This window comes from Embiotoca jacksoni, unplaced genomic scaffold (genome assembly GCF_022577435.1).
Source record: "Embiotoca jacksoni isolate LCO1_2020_lvr unplaced genomic scaffold, fEmbJac1.0.p SCAF_16, whole genome shotgun sequence".
Classification (NCBI taxonomy): domain Eukaryota; kingdom Metazoa; phylum Chordata; class Actinopteri; family Embiotocidae; genus Embiotoca; species Embiotoca jacksoni.
In genome coordinates this window covers 13,950,528-13,968,027 of record NW_027185296.1, presented here as the reverse complement: position 1 = coordinate 13,968,027, position 17,500 = coordinate 13,950,528, and the positions used below count along the sequence as shown (strand labels likewise).

General features: G+C 47.8%; 1 protein-coding gene across 3 annotated transcripts in view; it reads right to left on the bottom strand.

The window, feature by feature from the left end:
• The window catches only part of LOC138199102 (AP-1 complex subunit mu-1), a 32,396-nt gene that overhangs the window by 11,017 nt on the left and 3,879 nt on the right, over positions 1-17,500 (bottom strand). The window contains exons 5-11 of one of the 3 annotated variants that reach the window (XM_069151042.1): positions 17,411-17,500; positions 16,559-16,685; positions 16,296-16,438; positions 15,476-15,547; positions 15,221-15,379; positions 13,627-13,752; positions 4,585-4,660 (exon numbers count right to left, since the gene is read on the bottom strand). The exon at positions 17,411-17,500 is cut by the window's right edge and continues 58 nt beyond it. In XM_069151042.1, coding sequence (XP_069007143.1) covers positions 4,585-4,660; positions 13,627-13,752; positions 15,221-15,379; positions 15,476-15,547; positions 16,296-16,438; positions 16,559-16,685; positions 17,411-17,500 — 793 coding nt within the window. Of the gene's footprint in view, positions 1-4,584; positions 4,661-13,626; positions 13,753-14,258; positions 14,344-15,220; positions 15,380-15,475; positions 15,548-16,295; positions 16,439-16,558; positions 16,686-17,410 lie in introns of those variants that run through there. The other 2 variants (XM_069151043.1, XM_069151044.1) reach the window with 2 other exon arrangements.

Here is a 17,500-nt window from a genome sequence, read left to right as displayed (position 1 = left end):
TAAGAGCAATTAGAGCCAAAGCTCACGGCAGCCGTGTGTTTCTGAGGGTTGCTAGGGGCAACCAGGGGTACTCTGGAAACAATAGCACAGCTGTGTCGTAAAATGTGCTGGCACATCTGTAATTCTACCAACATGTGAAAGTGAGTTTACAGAAATTACCTGCCAGATTCCATTAAGAGTGGTGTTTCATACCAGATACCATATGTTGTTGATGCTCACACACACACACACACACACATAACACACACACATACACACACACACATAACACACACACATACATACATACATATATACATACATACACACACACACACACAACACAACACACATATACACAGTTATTTTGTACAGCTACCTTTGTGAGGACATTCATAGACATAATGAATTACCTTTAAAATAACCCAAACTTACTTCTAACCTGACCAACGGTCACGTTAACGTTTGTTCAGCCACTCTGACGGGCGGACCAATCACAGACCAGTGTCAGTGGGGAAGTATGGTGACGTGGAAGTGCAGTGTTTATTTTCTGCATGTATTTGGAGCAGTGGTGGAGTCTCGGTGCACACCGATCGGTTAAATCTGCTCCAATCATTTGAAACTAACTCGAGGTCTACGCCCAGTAGGATCCAAGAACCGCTCATGCTTAACTGCAAATAAGCGTAGCCACACCCACATAAACACACAGGTAACACCGGCTTTACTACCCTCACGTGTTGGTCCTCATAAATACGGTTTCAACCAAAATTGCTCCTCATAACCATAGGAAAACCTGCACACACACACACACGCAGACACATGCACACAAACACCAAAAACCCTATTTCCAACTGACAACATTCAGTGGAGTATATCACACAAACCTCCCCCTGTCTAACTTCATCCTGACTCTAAACCTAAACCCAAATGTCTGTTTGTGTTGGAGCCCGACGACGTCAGCTCCAGTCCTTGTGTGCGCTGGAATATATTCTGGTTGTATGGTACAAGACTATAATCTGAGTCACACCGATAGTTCAGCACTTGATCTGCTTATGCTAACATCTCGTCTGAGCTTCGTTCCAGGATTCATCAGGTGATTACGTCCCCTCGATGATCCTCCTATTATTATGAAATAGATTCTTCTGGCTCATTAGGAACCTGGAGGACACGTATTGGGGAAATCTGAATTAGGATTGTGTATGAAAGCTATAGTGATCTTTAAATTTAGAAGACAAACTGTTTCCATGAGGTGAAGATAAAATAAGTAGCAGAAGTTTGTGAAGCAGGTTAGATCTGAACCTGTTTTCTCTCCCTAACCTGACAGCACAATTACATTTTGGTAAATTGGAAAATTTGGATTTCCTGTCCACTGATAAAGATAATAATCGCTGTAAGTTTGTGTCTGAGGAGAAGTCAGACAGCGTTTTCTGTACCGGAGGTCTAGAAAGGAAACATATGACATACATGCAAAGCCTCAAGCAGCTTGATGGACCTGCTGGGTACCGCAGCGCAGCAAACCAGTCCAGCAGCCGCCTGGAGACTTTTAGTGAATATCTAATTGTAGCACGGCTGTGTGTCTCCCCCTCCTCTAACCACAGCTCCAACTGCCTGTCATGTAACCATCAAACACTGCCAATGGTTTCCTACAAGGCTTTGTAGCGAGTGAACATGAAAGGGAGGAGAGGAAGACAGCTGAGGTCCCCACTTCTCCTCTGGATGTGGTAATAGACGGGTAGCGCTGGCGGCTGCTGATAATTGGTAGCTTACTGTTTAAAGAGGGTCCTTCAACTGAAAAACCTCACGGGAGGTCTTTAATTTGAGTTACTAAATACGCCCCTCTCCCCTTCTCTCTGAGTAAGAATGCATGCAGAGCAGACATTTATGGGGTTTTTGTATATCTGTGTGTGTTCTTCACACACACACACACACACACACACACACACACACACACACACACACACACACACACACACACACACACACACACACACACACACACACACACACACACACACACACACACACACACACAGGTGGTGAACGCCGGTGCAGGGGAGAAGCCGCAGCTTTCCTGGAGTGGCGTCACCGTGTCACACCACACACACGCATGTCGTCTGCCACGTGCCATCAGCAGCTAAATGGCCCATTAAGTGGAGGAACCACATCAGAGCCCGAGGCCCGGGCTAAAGGAGAAGGCAGGGAGTTTAAAATGAAGCTGTGTGCCAGTTCAGCTCCCATCAGTACATCACTGCTTCAGGTAAGACGGTAAACAGCACAAAATCCTATCAAAATAAAATGAGAATGTTATTTGACATTTAAATCTTTCATCTTTAGAGACACAAAATAAAGATTATTCAGATTTATTTTTACCTAGCATTGATTTTGAACTGGAATCGTCTGCATGTAGAAAACTAAACTAGTTCACTGGGGCTCCTTTTTTAAATGCAGGTAATAACTGTAGCTAGGATACCAAGAATAACTGTAAGTTAATTGGTTATTGCCTGGTTATTGTGCTCTCAGTGTGAGGATGGAGTGGACTGACTGAGTCTTTTAACTGCATCAACTTATTTTCATCTCGGTATCTGTAAAATGAATGAATGGCAGAGAGCTGACGGACAGTTAACATCAACCAGAACCTGTGTGAGCACACCATGACACTTCTCATTGATATAGTCTCTCTAACCCTAACCCAGTTCTCCAACTGTTCTGTTTGGACAAATAACCTGAACAGAAAATAATCAGTTTAAAGAGCAACATCGACTGCTTTTAGTAGATCTAGTTCACAAATATCTGAGCGCGTCTTTGGAGGATATTTAGATTTCGTCATCTACTGGCCGGAATCGTGTGCAGAGATCCACCCACCAAAGCCCCGAGCTCCACAGCATGAGATCTGCTCTCCATACGACAGAAGTCATGTGGCTTATTTTACTGGATCTCATCAAACTGAGGAGAGAAACAGACAGACTGTTAAAATCTGGGTTGTTCGTCCCAATCGGCCGAGGCAGAATTCCCCTTCTTGTGTGTGAGCATTCCTGAAACATTCCTCGGCTGTGGGCTTTGGCAGAAACCCAGAGCCGAGAGTGAACACAAACATTTGGCAGCAGAGCCGTGCACGGCCGTCCAGGCCTGTGCACGTGGGCTCCCAGAGGGCTTTTCTACCTTCGTCCCTTGCTGACCTGCGAGCTGCAGGTTGGTCCGAGCTGCTTGCAGGGGAAAGTCTGAACACCTCTGCAGAAAACTGTTTTCTCTCATCCACTTTTTACCACAATCAAAGAGCAACTTTTAATGGTTTTAAAGCACAATTCTGTCACATACGATCACAGACTGGATATAAAAGTGTTCGTATCTTCTGGGTCTGAAAAATTAGATCGATGCTGAAGTATCTTCAGCTGCAATACCAGCGAGTGCCACTAGAGGTCGGCTCCAAAAAGCCTCCGGCTCCATAGACTCCCATTCAACTTCTCTCATCAAATCCAAAGTGAATAAAATGTGTCCATCAGTTATCTCGGTGTTGTTAGCTAAAGTCACTCCTTCTTATTAGTTTTCTGGAGGTCCATCTGAAAATAATCCCTCATTCATTAGAAAAGAAGATTCAAGAACACCTGTTTTTGGGGGCGTGTCTGTTTGATTGACAGGCCTGTGGTGCAGTCAGGTTACAGCTATCGGTGGGCGGGACGTAGTATCGTCAGGTTTCCAATCAGATCGGTCAGATCCACCGCTGGCTCCTCCCCCAGCTCGTCCAAATATGGTCACTTCCTGCTCCAAACCGCTCCGAACTAACAAGATGGTGATGGACAAAATCTGAACTGGAGGATTCATAACGTTCACAAACCAACGATGACATCACTGATGGGTGATGGTTGATATGAATGCATGTTTTCTTTCTCTGATTGGTGACAGTCATCAACAGAACCAGGTGTTGAACCTCAGTACTGTGATACCAAAAATATGTCGCAGCTCGACAGAGATGCACACGGAACCTGCAGCAGGGATATTATATATCACAAGGTGTGGTTATCTTTTGAGTATTAAAGGCTGATTTCTAGCCACACCATAAGGCTTGTATGTTTGAGATGTAAAAAAGGGAGTCTTGGGATCTTATCAGAGGCACTTTCCATGGAAACCAACTCTTAGATTTGCTTCCATCAAACAGTAAATCTTAGATTTCATTGAACTCCACCAACCTGCGAGTATTTTCTCTGTTGTCCCCTTTGTCTGAATTTGTCAAGAAACTTTACCACCTGCAGAATAATAGATATATTTGACGAAATTCGGCTGCTGAGCCTGAGTCTGGTTCTGTCGGAGGTTTCTTCCTGTTAAAAAGGAGTTTTTCCTTCCAGCTGTTGGAATTTGTCTCCTTTAAAGAGGAGGGTTTTTTTCTTCTGGTTTATGAGGGAATTGTTGAATTGTTGGGTTCCTCTGTATAATGTTGTAAACTTCTGTTGTAAGCACCTGGAAATAATTGTTTTTTTTATTTTTATATCCTCTTTGAGAAAATATCCCATCACAACTGAAGTTTAGTGGTTTTACATCATCAGTTTGTTCAAAATAAAAATGAAGAAAAACAACTTTGCGGTGGGTGTAATTGTGTGTATGCGTCCTCACCTCCGTTCTGAGTGATGTATCGGACCCAGGGCAGCGCCTGGTAGCCGCTCTTCTCGATGATCTTCAGGTAGCGTACCTGTGCAGGGAGACAGAGGCGGGTCAGGTCCAGCAGCTCCTCCGGCCTCACGGTTCTGTTTACAGCGCTGTACTCTCAGGCTCTTGGAAACATATCCACCTCTGTGGACTCAGCTGAAGTTGTCAGCGGTCCAACCTGTGAGCTGTAATTGCTTAAAGATGGTTGAAAAATGCGTGCGTTTTATGAAGTGACTACATGTTTTCATATAAAAGTTACACACTGTGCAGGTGTTGGACACATGTGAAGAATGTAATCTAATACAGTACTCGAGAGTACTCAGTTACTTGGCATTCCAGAGGATTACACAACAAAAGTCCAACATGTTGGCCAATAAACGATGGAAAACACGTGGAAACAACACGAGCCGGGTTTCTCACCACAGGGCAGCATGTTTATTCCACGCAGTGAGGAGAAATGTTTTACTGGCTCAGGTTTTTAGAGGAATAAGAGGTCTGCACCTGATAAAACTCAAAGGTGATTCAATTCACAGCAAATAAAATGTGTTTGGAAGTAAAAGTGAGGAGTTAGCAGGAGCACAGGTAGCAGAGCATACCGCTGTTTGAGCAGGAAGTTCTTCGATCAACTACAGACTTCACTTTTTATCATGAGTGCCGATGGTTTACCGTCCGATGTGAAGAAGCAGTTGGGATCTGTTTTAGGTTACAGTGACCTTTGACCCCAAAAATCTAATCAGAATCAAAATCGACAGAAAGTTGAGTCACCATGTAGAAACATCAGAAATAAACTCAGCAGCTTGAAGTGAAGCAGAGGAGGCAACATGAATAAAGGACCAACAGACAGTCTGGAAATCCTTTTCATGTTTTCTCCTCCAGATACGTTCGACTAACCCGACCTGGGAACTTGTTTAAAAGGATCGTCGTCGACAAAACAGACGACGGGAGTGTGAAGGATCACAGGACAATGAAAAGAGGAAGTGTCTCATCCAACAGTACGAGATGCAGGGTCCATAAATAAAAAGGTTTATTCTAATGAAGTTAACATGAAATGAACAAAACCTACAGTCAGTGTGATCAGTGGAGAGGATGTGCACCAGCAGCCTCCAACTCTCCTGAACCAGAAGCAGACCGTTACAGGGCACGGCCACCGACCGAATAACGACAAACACTAAAAGTGTCAGACTGAATCACCCAGATCTGGTACATGAGGACTGAAACCGCAGCGTGATTCCAACGGCATGAACGCAGCGAGTGAAGCGGTGACGATCGGGAGCGGAGGCAGAAACGGGAGACGACAGTTAGGATCTCCACACAATACAAACGTCACCACTTCCACCGAGAGCTGTAAAGATGTTCACATGTTCATGTAGCAAGGAGCCGCCTCTTAAATCTCTGCCCAAGATGAAATGCTGGAACTGGTCGGTTCAGGAAGTCAGAGATGTAACACCCGAACAAACGTCCTCCGGCAGCACAGCTCACATCACATAAATACAGCTGGTGTTTTCATCCCTTCCACATGGAGCGGGAGGATTTCCAGCTTTTCCAATCAGGGGATCATCAATCAGCAGAGTCGAAGTAACAAAGAGGCCGAGACGACTCGTGTCTCACTGCAGCTTCAACACGCTTCTGCAGGAGCAAACCAGCTTCAGCACGCTTCTGCAGGAGGAAACCAGCTTCAGCACGCTTCTGCAAGAGGAAACCAGCTTCAGCACGCTTCTGCAGGAGGAAACCAGCTTCAACACGCTTCTGCAGGAGGAAACCAGCTTCAGCACGCTTCTGTAGGAGGAAACCAGCTTCAGCACGCTTCTGTAGGAGGAAACCAGCTTCAACACGCTTCTGCAGTAGGAAACCAGCATCAGCACGCTTCTGCAGTAGGAAACCAGCTTCAGCACGCTTCTGTAGGAGGAAACCAGCTTCAGCACACTTCTGCAGGAGGAAACCAGCTTCAACACGCTTCTGCAGTAGGAAACCAGCTTCAGCACGCTTCTGTAGGAGGAAACCAGCTTCAGCACGCTTCTGCAGGAGGAAACCAGCTTCAACACGCTTCTGCAGGAGGAAACCAGCTTCAGCACGCTTCTGCAGGAGGAAACCAGCTTCAACACGCTTCTGCAGTAGGAAACCAGCATCAGCACGCTTCTGCAGTAGGAAACCAGCTTCAGCACGCTTCTGTAGGAGGAAACCAGCTTCAACACGCTTCTGCAGTAGGAAACCAGCTTCAACACGCTTCTGCAGGAGGAAACCAGCTTCAGCACGCTTCTGCAGGAGGAAACCAGCTTCAACACGCTTCTGCAGTAGGAAACCAGCATCAGCACGCTTCTGCAGTAGGAAACCAGCTTCAGCACGCTTCTGTAGGAGGAAACCAGCTTCAGCACACTTCTGCAGGAGGAAACCAGCTTCAACACGCTTCTGCAGTAGGAAACCAGCTTCAGCACGCTTCTGTAGGAGGAAACCAGCTTCAGCACGCTTCTGCAGGAGGAAACCAGCTTCAACACGCTTCTGCAGGAGGAAACCAGCATCAGCACGCTTCTGCATTAGGAAACCAGCTTCAGCACGCTTCTGCAGGAGGAAACCAGCTTCAGCACGCTTCTGCAGTAGGAAACCAGCTTCAGCACGCTTCTGCAGGAGGAAACCAGCATCAGCACGCTTCTGCAGGAGGAAACCAGCTTCAGCACGCTTCTGCAGTAGGAAACCAGCTTCAGCACGCTTCTGCAGGAGGAAACCAGCATCAGCACGCTTCTGCAGGACGAAACCAGCTTCAGCACGCTTCTGCAGTAGGAAACCAGCTTCAGCACGCTTCTGCAGGAGGAAACCAGCTTCAGCACGCTTCTGCAGGGGGAAACCAGCTTCAGCACGCTTCTGCAGGAGGAAACCAGCATCAGCACGCTTCTGCAGTAGGAAACCAGCTTCAGCACGCTTCTGCAGTAGGAAACCAGCTTCAGCACGCTTCTGCAGGACGAAACCAGCTTCAACACGCTTCTGCAGGAGGAAACCAGCATCAGCACGCTTCTGCAGTAGGAAACCAGCTTCAGCACGCTTCTGTAGGAGGAAACCAGCTTCAGCACGCTTCTGCAGGAGGAAACCAGCTTCAGCACGCTTCTGTAGGACGAAACCAGCTTCAGCACGCTTCTGTAGGAGGAAACCAGCTTCAGCACGCTTCTGCAGGAGGAAACCAGCTTCAGCACGCTTCTGCAGGAGGAAACCAGCTTCAACACGCTTCTGCAAGAGGAAACCAGCTTCAACACGCTTCTGCAGGACGAAACCAGCTTCAGCACGCTTCTGCAAGAGGAAACCAGCTTCAGCACGCTTCTGCAGGAGGAAACCAGCTTCAACACGCTTCTGCAGTAGGAAACCAGCATCAGCACGCTTCTGCAGTAGGAAACCAGCTTCAGCACGCTTCTGTAGGAGGAAACCAGCTTCAACACGCTTCTGCAGTAGGAAACCAGCTTCAGCACGCTTCTGCAGGAGGAAACCAGCTTCAGCACGCTTCTGCAGGAGGAAACCAGCTTCAACACGCTTCTGCAGTAGGAAACCAGCATCAGCACGCTTCTGCAGTGGGAAACCAGCTTCAGCACGCTTCTGCAGGACGAAACCAGCTTCAGCACGCTTCTGCAGGGGGAAACCAGCTTCAGCACGCTTCTGCAGTAAGAAACCAGCTTCAGCACGCTTCTGTAGGAGGAAACCAGCTTCAGCACGCTTCTGTAGGAGGAAACCAGCTTCAGCACGCTTCTGCAGGAGGAAACCAGCTTCAACACGCTTCTGCAGGAGGAAACCAGCTTCAGCACGCTTCTGCAGGACGAAACCAGCTTCAGCACGCTTCTGTAGGAGGAAACCAGCTTCAGCACGCTTCTGCAGGAGGAAACCAGCTTCAGCACGCTTCTGCAGGAGGAAACCAGCTTCAGCACGCTTCTGTAGGACGAAACCAGCTTCAGCACGCTTCTGTAGGAGGAAACCAGCTTCAGCACGCTTCTGCAGGAGGAAACCAGCTTCAGCACGCTTCTGCAGGAGGAAACCAGCTTCAACACGCTTCTGCAAGAGGAAACCAGCTTCAACACGCTTCTGCAGGACGAAACCAGCTTCAGCACGCTTCTGCAAGAGGAAACCAGCTTCAGCACGCTTCTGCAGGAGGAAACCAGCTTCAACACGCTTCTGCAGTAGGAAACCAGCATCAGCACGCTTCTGCAGTAGGAAACCAGCTTCAGCACGCTTCTGTAGGAGGAAACCAGCTTCAGCACGCTTCTGCAGGAGGAAACCAGCTTCAACACGCTTCTGCAGTAGGAAACCAGCTTCAGCACGCTTCTGCAGGAGGAAACCAGCTTCAGCACGCTTCTGTAGGAGGAAACCAGCTTCAGCACGCTTCTGCAGGAGGAAACCAGCTTCAACACGCTTCTGCAGGAGGAAACCAGCATCAGCACGCTTCTGCATTAGGAAACCAGCTTCAGCACGCTTCTGCAGGAGGAAACCAGCTTCAGCACGCTTCTGCAGTAGGAAACCAGCTTCAACACGCTTCTGTAGGAGGAAACCAGCATCAGCACGCTTCTGCAGTAGGAAACCAGCTTCAGCACGCTTCTGTAGGAGGAAACCAGCTTCAGCACGCTTCTGTAGGAGGAAACCAGCTTCAGCACGCTTCTGCAGGAGGAAACCAGCTTCAGCACGCTTCTGCAGGAGGAAACCAGCTTCAGCACGCTTCTGTAGGAGGAAACCAGCTTCAGCACGCTTCTGTAGGAGGAAACCAGCTTCAGCACGCTTCTGTAGGACGAAACCAGCTTCAGCACGCTTCTGTAGGAGGAAACCAGCTTCAGCACGCTTCTGCAGGAGGAAACCAGCTTCAGCACGCTTCTGCAGGAGGAAACCAGCTTCAACACGCTTCTGCAAGAGGAAACCAGCTTCAACACGCTTCTGCAGGACGAAACCAGCTTCAGCACGCTTCTGCAAGAGGAAACCAGCTTCAGCACGCTTCTGCAGGAGGAAACCAGCTTCAACACGCTTCTGCAGTAGGAAACCAGCATCAGCACGCTTCTGCAGTAGGAAACCAGCTTCAGCACGCTTCTGTAGGAGGAAACCAGCTTCAGCACGCTTCTGCAGGAGGAAACCAGCTTCAACACGCTTCTGCAGTAGGAAACCAGCTTCAGCACGCTTCTGCAGGAGGAAACCAGCTTCAGCACGCTTCTGTAGGAGGAAACCAGCTTCAGCACGCTTCTGCAGGAGGAAACCAGCTTCAACACGCTTCTGCAGGAGGAAACCAGCATCAGCACGCTTCTGCATTAGGAAACCAGCTTCAGCACGCTTCTGCAGGAGGAAACCAGCTTCAGCACGCTTCTGCAGTAGGAAACCAGCTTCAGCATGCTTCTGCAGGAGGAAACCAGCATCAGCACGCTTCTGCAGGAGGAAACCAGCTTCAGCACGCTTCTGCAGGACGAAACCAGCTTCAGCACGCTTCTGCAGTGGGAAACCAGCTTCAGCACGCTTCTGCAGGACGAAACCAGCTTCAACACGCTTCTGCAGGACGAAACCAGCTTCAGCACGCTTCTGCAGGAGGAAACCAGCTTCAACACGCTTCTGCAGGAGGAAACCAGCATCAGCACGCTTCTGCAGTAGGAAACCAGCTTCAGCACGCTTCTGCAGGAGGAAACCAGCTTCAGCACGCTTCTGCAGGACGAAACCAGCTTCAGCACGCTTCTGCAGGAGGAAACCAGCATCAGCACGCTTCTGCAGTAGGAAACCAGCTTCAGCACGCTTCTGTAGGAGGAAACCAGCTTCAGCACGCTTCTGTAGGAGGAAACCAGCTTCAACACGCTTCTGCAGTAGGAAACCAGCATCAGCACGCTTCTGCAGTAGGAAACCAGCTTCAGCACGCTTCTGTAGGAGGAAACCAGCTTCAGCACGCTTCTGCAGGAGGAAACCAGCTTCAACACGCTTCTGCAGTAGGAAACCAGCTTCAGCACGCTTCTGCAGGAGGAAACCAGCTTCAGCACGCTTCTGTAGGAGGAAACCAGCTTCAGCACGCTTCTGCAGGAGGAAACCAGCTTCAACACGCTTCTGCAGGAGGAAACCAGCATCAGCACGCTTCTGCATTAGGAAACCAGCTTCAGCACGCTTCTGCAGGAGGAAACCAGCTTCAGCACGCTTCTGCAGTAGGAAACCAGCTTCAGCACGCTTCTGCAGGACGAAACCAGCTTCAGCACGCTTCTGCATTAGGAAACCAGCTTCAGCACGCTTCTGTAGGAGGAAACCAGCTTCAGCACGCTTCTGCAGGAGGAAACCAGCTTCAGCACGCTTCTGTAGGAGGAAACCAGCTTCAGCACGCTTCTGTAGGAGGAAACCAGCTTCAGCACGCTTCTGCAGGAGGAAACCAGCTTCAACACGCTTCTGTAGGAGGAAACCAGCTTCAGCACGCTTCTGCAGGAGGAAACCAGCTTCAGCACGCTTCTGCAGGAGGAAACCAGCATCAGCACGCTTCTGCAGTAGGAAACCAGCTTCAGCACGCTTCTGCAGTAGGAAACCAGCTTCAGCACGCTTCTGCAGGACGAAACCAGCTTCAGCACGCTTCTGCAGGAGGAAACCAGCATCAGCACGCTTCTGCAGTAGGAAACCAGCTTCAGCACGCTTCTGTAGGAGGAAACCAGCTTCAGCACGCTTCTGTAGGAGGAAACCAGCTTCAACACGCTTCTGCAGTAGGAAACCAGCATCAGCACGCTTCTGTAGGAGGAAACCAGCTTCAGCACGCTTCTGTAGGAGGAAACCAGCTTCAGCACGCTTCTGTAGGAGGAAACCAGCTTCAGCACGCTTCTGTAGGAGGAAACCAGCTTCAGCACGCTTCTGCAGGAGGAAACCAGCTTCAACAGGCTTCTGCTGGAGGTTGTGTGTGTGTGTGTGTGTGTGTGTGTGTGTGTGTGTGTGTGTGTGTGTGTGTGTGTGTGTGTGTGTGATACCAGTGAGGTTATTGCCTCAGACCACACAGCAGGCTGTGTAGCAGCTAATGTCAGCATCTCTCTAAGGATGTCTCCATTGATTGAGTCCATGCAGTTATTTTTAGGACCCTGTGGCTCCCCCTCCACGTCCCCCCTCCCCCCACACACACACACATCTTTACAAGGTGCCATTAGTTGAGGTTGAGCCTGTGAGGGGAGTGTGGCCGGGGAAGAAGCAGATCTGGGTCCGTGATGATGAAAAGTCTTCGGGCTAATTGAAGGCTGCCTCTCAGGCTTTGGTTTCACAATGAGCCTGCTGTGCTCTAGGAGGTTTGTGGTTCAACTCCCAACAACTGACTCGCTGCAGTTTCTTTTTGCACTTAAACTAAACTAACAACAATCCATTTCCTCTGATGCCCTCTAAGAGCTGAGCAGTAATCCACTGTGACCGCACAGCGTCACCTTCAGGTTTATTACTGCTCCTTCCAATCATTTTCTCAGCTCTGGTGCTCTGAACCTGCACATGAGGCATCAGCATGAAATATGATGCAGTCCAGAGCTGACAGGAGGTTTCACACCCCTCACACATCTCCTGACACTACCTGGACATATAAACAAACTGCTGGATGCTTTCAGAAGCACTAAACATGAGTTAACAGGTCAGTCACAGGTCAGTCTTTTCTGTTTCCCGGATGTTATAAAAAAAAAAAAAAAAAAAAGCAGCGTTGGAACCACAACCGCTCAAAAATGAAGGAATGGTATCGAGCAGTTCTATCAACTTTATCCTGTACAGGGACCGCTGCACCGCCGTCAGCGGAAAGACAGCAGCTTCTGAACCGTATTGTTTCAATGTGAGTAGCCCATCATATATATACATATGTACATATGTACATCATATAAGTGCAACAGGACCTACCAGACCGCCCTGAACTCTTACATCTATCTGTATCAAGACAGTTCTCCATCAGCAGCAGAACATTTCTTCTGTTGCAGCTCTGAGTTTGTTCATGGCTGAGTTTCATCAGAAATACTCCACATCTGCTGATGTTGCATTTGATGGGCTCATAATAAAGAATCAGGCCTCTTGAGTTGATCCAGCAGGCTGATCTTCATTAAACCAGGTCTCAAACCTTTGGACACTGCGGGTGTTGGAGCGGTCGGTGGTCCGAACCTCCAGCTGTGACAGCTTCATCCCACTCATGTTTTAAACCGATGTCTTCACCATCACCGTGTTTCCTCAGTTCTGACTCATCCCAGTTGTTCCTCGGCAGCTTTTCTTTCTCCTGTGTTTCATTCCTGTGTGTCTCACATCTCATGGAGCTACACGGGACCGAGCTGTGGCTCCCTGAAGATAACAGGAAGAACGGCGCTCCCCTTCAGTCCCCAGCGGAGCGCTACAGATCAATCAAAAACTCCCTTTAACAGGAAGAAACCTCCGACAGAACCAGGATCAGAGGTGGAGAACATCTGTTAACAGAACCAGAGGTGGAGAACATCTAGTGAGGGGAGAGCAGAGAGACATCCAACCATTTTGGATGATACCAGCTTCATCTGACACCATGGACTCACCGTGGGGTTGAAATGAAACGGTTCCTCAGAGATGACAGCAGGAAGGATGCAAACTCTCCCCAAAGCCTCACTTCAGTATGCACAGTGGTAATTGTATAAATGTGAAGTCATGCACAGCGAGGGAGGAACGACAGCTGCTGCTTTCACCATGTGGAACAATTTTAGGAACAATTCCTTCAGTACCTGTTAAAGGTACACCATGCTGATGCTGACACCGAAGGAAACCTGAAGATCATGGATTAACATGTGAAAAACGTGTTGTTCCACACACAAGTTAAATAAAGTTCTGTGTGTTTGAATAACACAACATAGTTCATGTGTTGAACGTGTCTCGTGCTGCGTGTGCTGCCCTGCCTCCTTACTGCTGTTTCTGGAGCTGGCTTTCTGTCAGGGATCAGGACAGCGCTACCCGTCTGCGTTCATTGGACAGCAGCGCCTCCCTGTGGCTGCACACGCGTGTACAGAGGAGGGAGACCCTTGAACATCTGATTCTTCCACATCCCACCACTGACGTGTCCGCGCTGCTTCCTACCTGGATGCCAGAGGTGGTGAAGTAGGGGATCTCAAACTTGACGCTGATCGGAGGCTTGCCTTCTTTGTCCTCTGCCTCGACGCTGGGCAGACCAAAGTGAGCCCTCATCAGATATTCTTTGCCACCCTGAAAGCCAGCAGGAAACAGAGGAGACACGTTTGAAATGTACCTGCTGGGTTCAGTCCTTTTCAGTAACAGCAGACAGCACGCAGTGATTCTTTAAAAAAAAAGTTGGGGATTGGCTGTGTAAAATGCAAATAAAAACAGAATGCAATGATTTTCAAATCACATAAACCCATATTTAAATTAAAATAGACCAAAAACAACATCAAATGTTGAAACGGAGAAATGTTATTGTTTTATTAAAAATATCTGCTCCTTTTGAATTTGATGGGAGCAACACGTCTCCAAAAAGTTGTGACAGGATCAACAAAAGACGAGCTGTGTAAAGACAAAAAAACAAAAACATAACTAATTAAGTTATCTGGCAACAGATCAGTAACATGATGTATGAAATGGAATGAAAAGATGATTTCAGAGAGGCAGAGTCTCTCAGCAGTGAAGATGGGGAGAGGTTCATCAGTCTGTGAGAAAAATAGTGCAACATCCATCCATCCATCATCTATACCTGCTTTATCCTGAACAGGGTCACAGGGGGTGGGGGGTGAGGATGGAGGAGCCTATCCCAGCTCACATTGGGTGAAGGTAGGGTACAACCTGGACAGGTCAGCAGTCCATCATAGGGCCAACACATAGAGACACAGACAGAAACAGACCATTCACACCTGAGGGTAATTTGTAGAACCACCAATTAACCTGAGACGCATGTTTTTGGATGTTGGGAGGAAGCGATGGTACCTGGAGAGAACCCACGCAAGCACAGGGAGAACATGCAAACTCCACACAGAAAGGCCACCAGCAAAGGCTCGAACCCAGAACCTTTTTACTGCACCATTGAATAGTTCAACAATCTGAGAATAATGTTCCTCAACGTAAAACTACAAAGAATTAGTGGATTTCATCGTCTACGGTTCATGATATCATTAAAAGATTCAGAGAATCTGGAGAAATCTCTGAACACAAGGGACAAGGCTGGAAACCAATATTGGATGGTGGTGATCTTCGGGCCCTCAGGCAGCACTGCATTAAAAACACACTATTCTGGAGTGGAAATCACTGCATGGGCTCAGGAACACTTGTGGAAACACAGTTCACACAGACAATAGTCTCCTCAGTGTTGTTAGAAGAAGTGATACAACACGGCGGTAAACATGACCCTGTCACAACCTTTTTGAGATGTGTTGCTGCCATCAAATTCAAAATCAGCACATATTTTTCATAAAACAATCAAATGTATCAGTTTCAACATTTGATGTGGTCTTTGGTCTAATTTCATTTAAATATGAATTTACATGATTTGCAAATCATCACATTCTGTTTTTATTCACATTTTACACAGCGTCCCAACTTCTTTGGAAACGGGGTTGTAACAGAACACAAGAATCATATCTGTATCAAACTCTAACGATGCCCAACACTGTCATGGTGCAGCATTACAACTCATTGATTCCTAATGAGTGTGGTGGTGACGTACAGGGAAGGACTTGATGGACCACACGATCTCACTGTTCTCTGGGATCCACTTGACGTTTCCCACGGTGGTCTTGAACTTGGGCGAGTCAGCGTCAGTGGGGACGGGGATGTGGATCTCCACGTTGTTGGCTGTGGACCTCCTCTTGAACTGACTCTTGGCCTGTTGGACGGGAGGGAGGAGCAGACTGGAAGGTTGACATCGGAAACAATCGTCATTGTAATTAGGATGATTAATAACTTTGGACTAGCTCCTTACCTTGATCATGTACTCAATCCGGCTGTGTGAGTGTTTCTCAATGACTGACTCGATCCAGATCAGAGGTTTTACCTGAGGAGGTCAAATACAGTAGAAATCATCACTGCTGGTGTTTACCTCTTTAAAAAATTCCAAACACAAGCATAAAGAGTCATATTTCCCATTTCCACCCTGCGTCAACACGCCTCCTGCCGTGATCGTGTTGAGATCCGATCTGCTCATTCAGGGGTGGTCTGAGACGTGACATTCGATTAGCTTTTGGAATCTTCTTTTCTAATGAATGAGGGATTATTTTCAGATGGACCTCCAGAAAACTAATAAGAAGGAGTGACTTTAGCTAACAACACCGAGATAACTGATGGACACATTTTATTCACTTTGGATTTGATGAGAGAAGTTGAATGGGAGTCTATGGAGCCGGAGGCTTTTTGGAGCCGACCTCTAGTGGCACTCGCTGGTATTGCAGCTGAAGACACTTCTGGATCAGAACCATTTTACAGAACTGAAGCTACGAACACTTTTATTTACAGTCTGTGGTGGAGACGCATGAGATGCCAGGTGGGAACACTCGGCTTACAGCTGGCCACTTGTGAAGCGATCTTGCATGTTGATTCAAATAGGAAACAACAAAGTGTGCTGATACGGTTGGACTCTGACTGTGTTTGAGAGGCAGTTACAGGTGTGACAGGCCGACTGTGTGGCTGAACAAGAGCCGGTGGGACTTTCCTTTCCCCTCCCTTTTCCTCCCCTCCCCATGATTTCTATAGAAAGCATCCTTCTGGAGTGGAACTTTCTGCTTTAGGTGCTGCTGCTGACGTACATGTGTGTTGAGGCGGTAGGACATGAGCTCGAACTCTCCGTCGGGGGGGATGAACGAGATGGTGCGGTCGTTTTCAAAGCGCGACAGGCGGACACACTGGTGGAACTTCACATCCTCCAGCTCCACCGACTTACTCTTCCCTCCTGAGGATGAAGAGAGAGGAGATAGACAGAGACAAGTGGGACGGGGACGGAGGAGGTTAGTGAAGCACTAGCAGACCTTTTATAAGACTTGATTAATGCTGCGGTCGGCGGTCTACTCACGGCCAGTGTTCTCAAACAGGACCTTGTCGTTGAGGCCCAGCCTCAGCTCCGGCATGCCCGACAGGAACACTCTCATCTTGATGGAGCCCACAATCTCACTCCTCAGCACGTTACCGTTGGCACTCACCTGACGCAGGGAGAGAGCGAGTCACACGGTCTGTACGAACCACACCGAGGGCCGGTGCGAGCTGAGACGCTGCAGATGTGTGAGGTTTTACATGGAAGACGTTTTGGACACATCGTCCTCCATCCACTGCTGCTCTATCACTCTCACGTGCTCCTTATAGATATGGCATGTGTGTTTTCCTGACAGTAACAGTTAGTCAAGGAGATCCCAGTTGTGCAATGCATTAATTAACGCAAATTCAAGCAATCTCCACAATATAGCAATTTTTTTATTTCTTCGCAGAAACTCTCATCAACAGAAGCTGTGCTGAAAGTATTACGGCTTAAAGTAGCCTTTCTGAATGAAACTAGCTTTAATGACAAAATAACTCCTCAGTTACAACAGAAAAATGGGAGGTGACGGAGTTTACAGGAAATGTTAAAATGATCTAATTAAACCCTTATCATCCAAGGAAGTGACTGCATATTACTGTATGTTACATTATTTTAATACACATTCAAGTTGTCAGAGATGTCTCTGTTTGTTTCATCCAGCAGGTCTATGTGTTGAATGAACATGAATTAAACAGCATCTTATTTGGACAGCTGATGTAGTCCTTGTTTCTATATTAGTCACAGATTGTTTTGTGTAAGTTTGAGCCTCGTGTTTCTTCAAGTTTAATAAATACATTTTTAAAAAGATTAAAACTAAATTATTTCTGTGCTGTACAGGAAGCATGAACTCACCAGCAGGTTGACTGACTCTATTACATCCAGGAACACTTCGTTCTTCCTGTATTTGATGCCCTCTGACCTCCAGGACACAGCGTTGGTGAC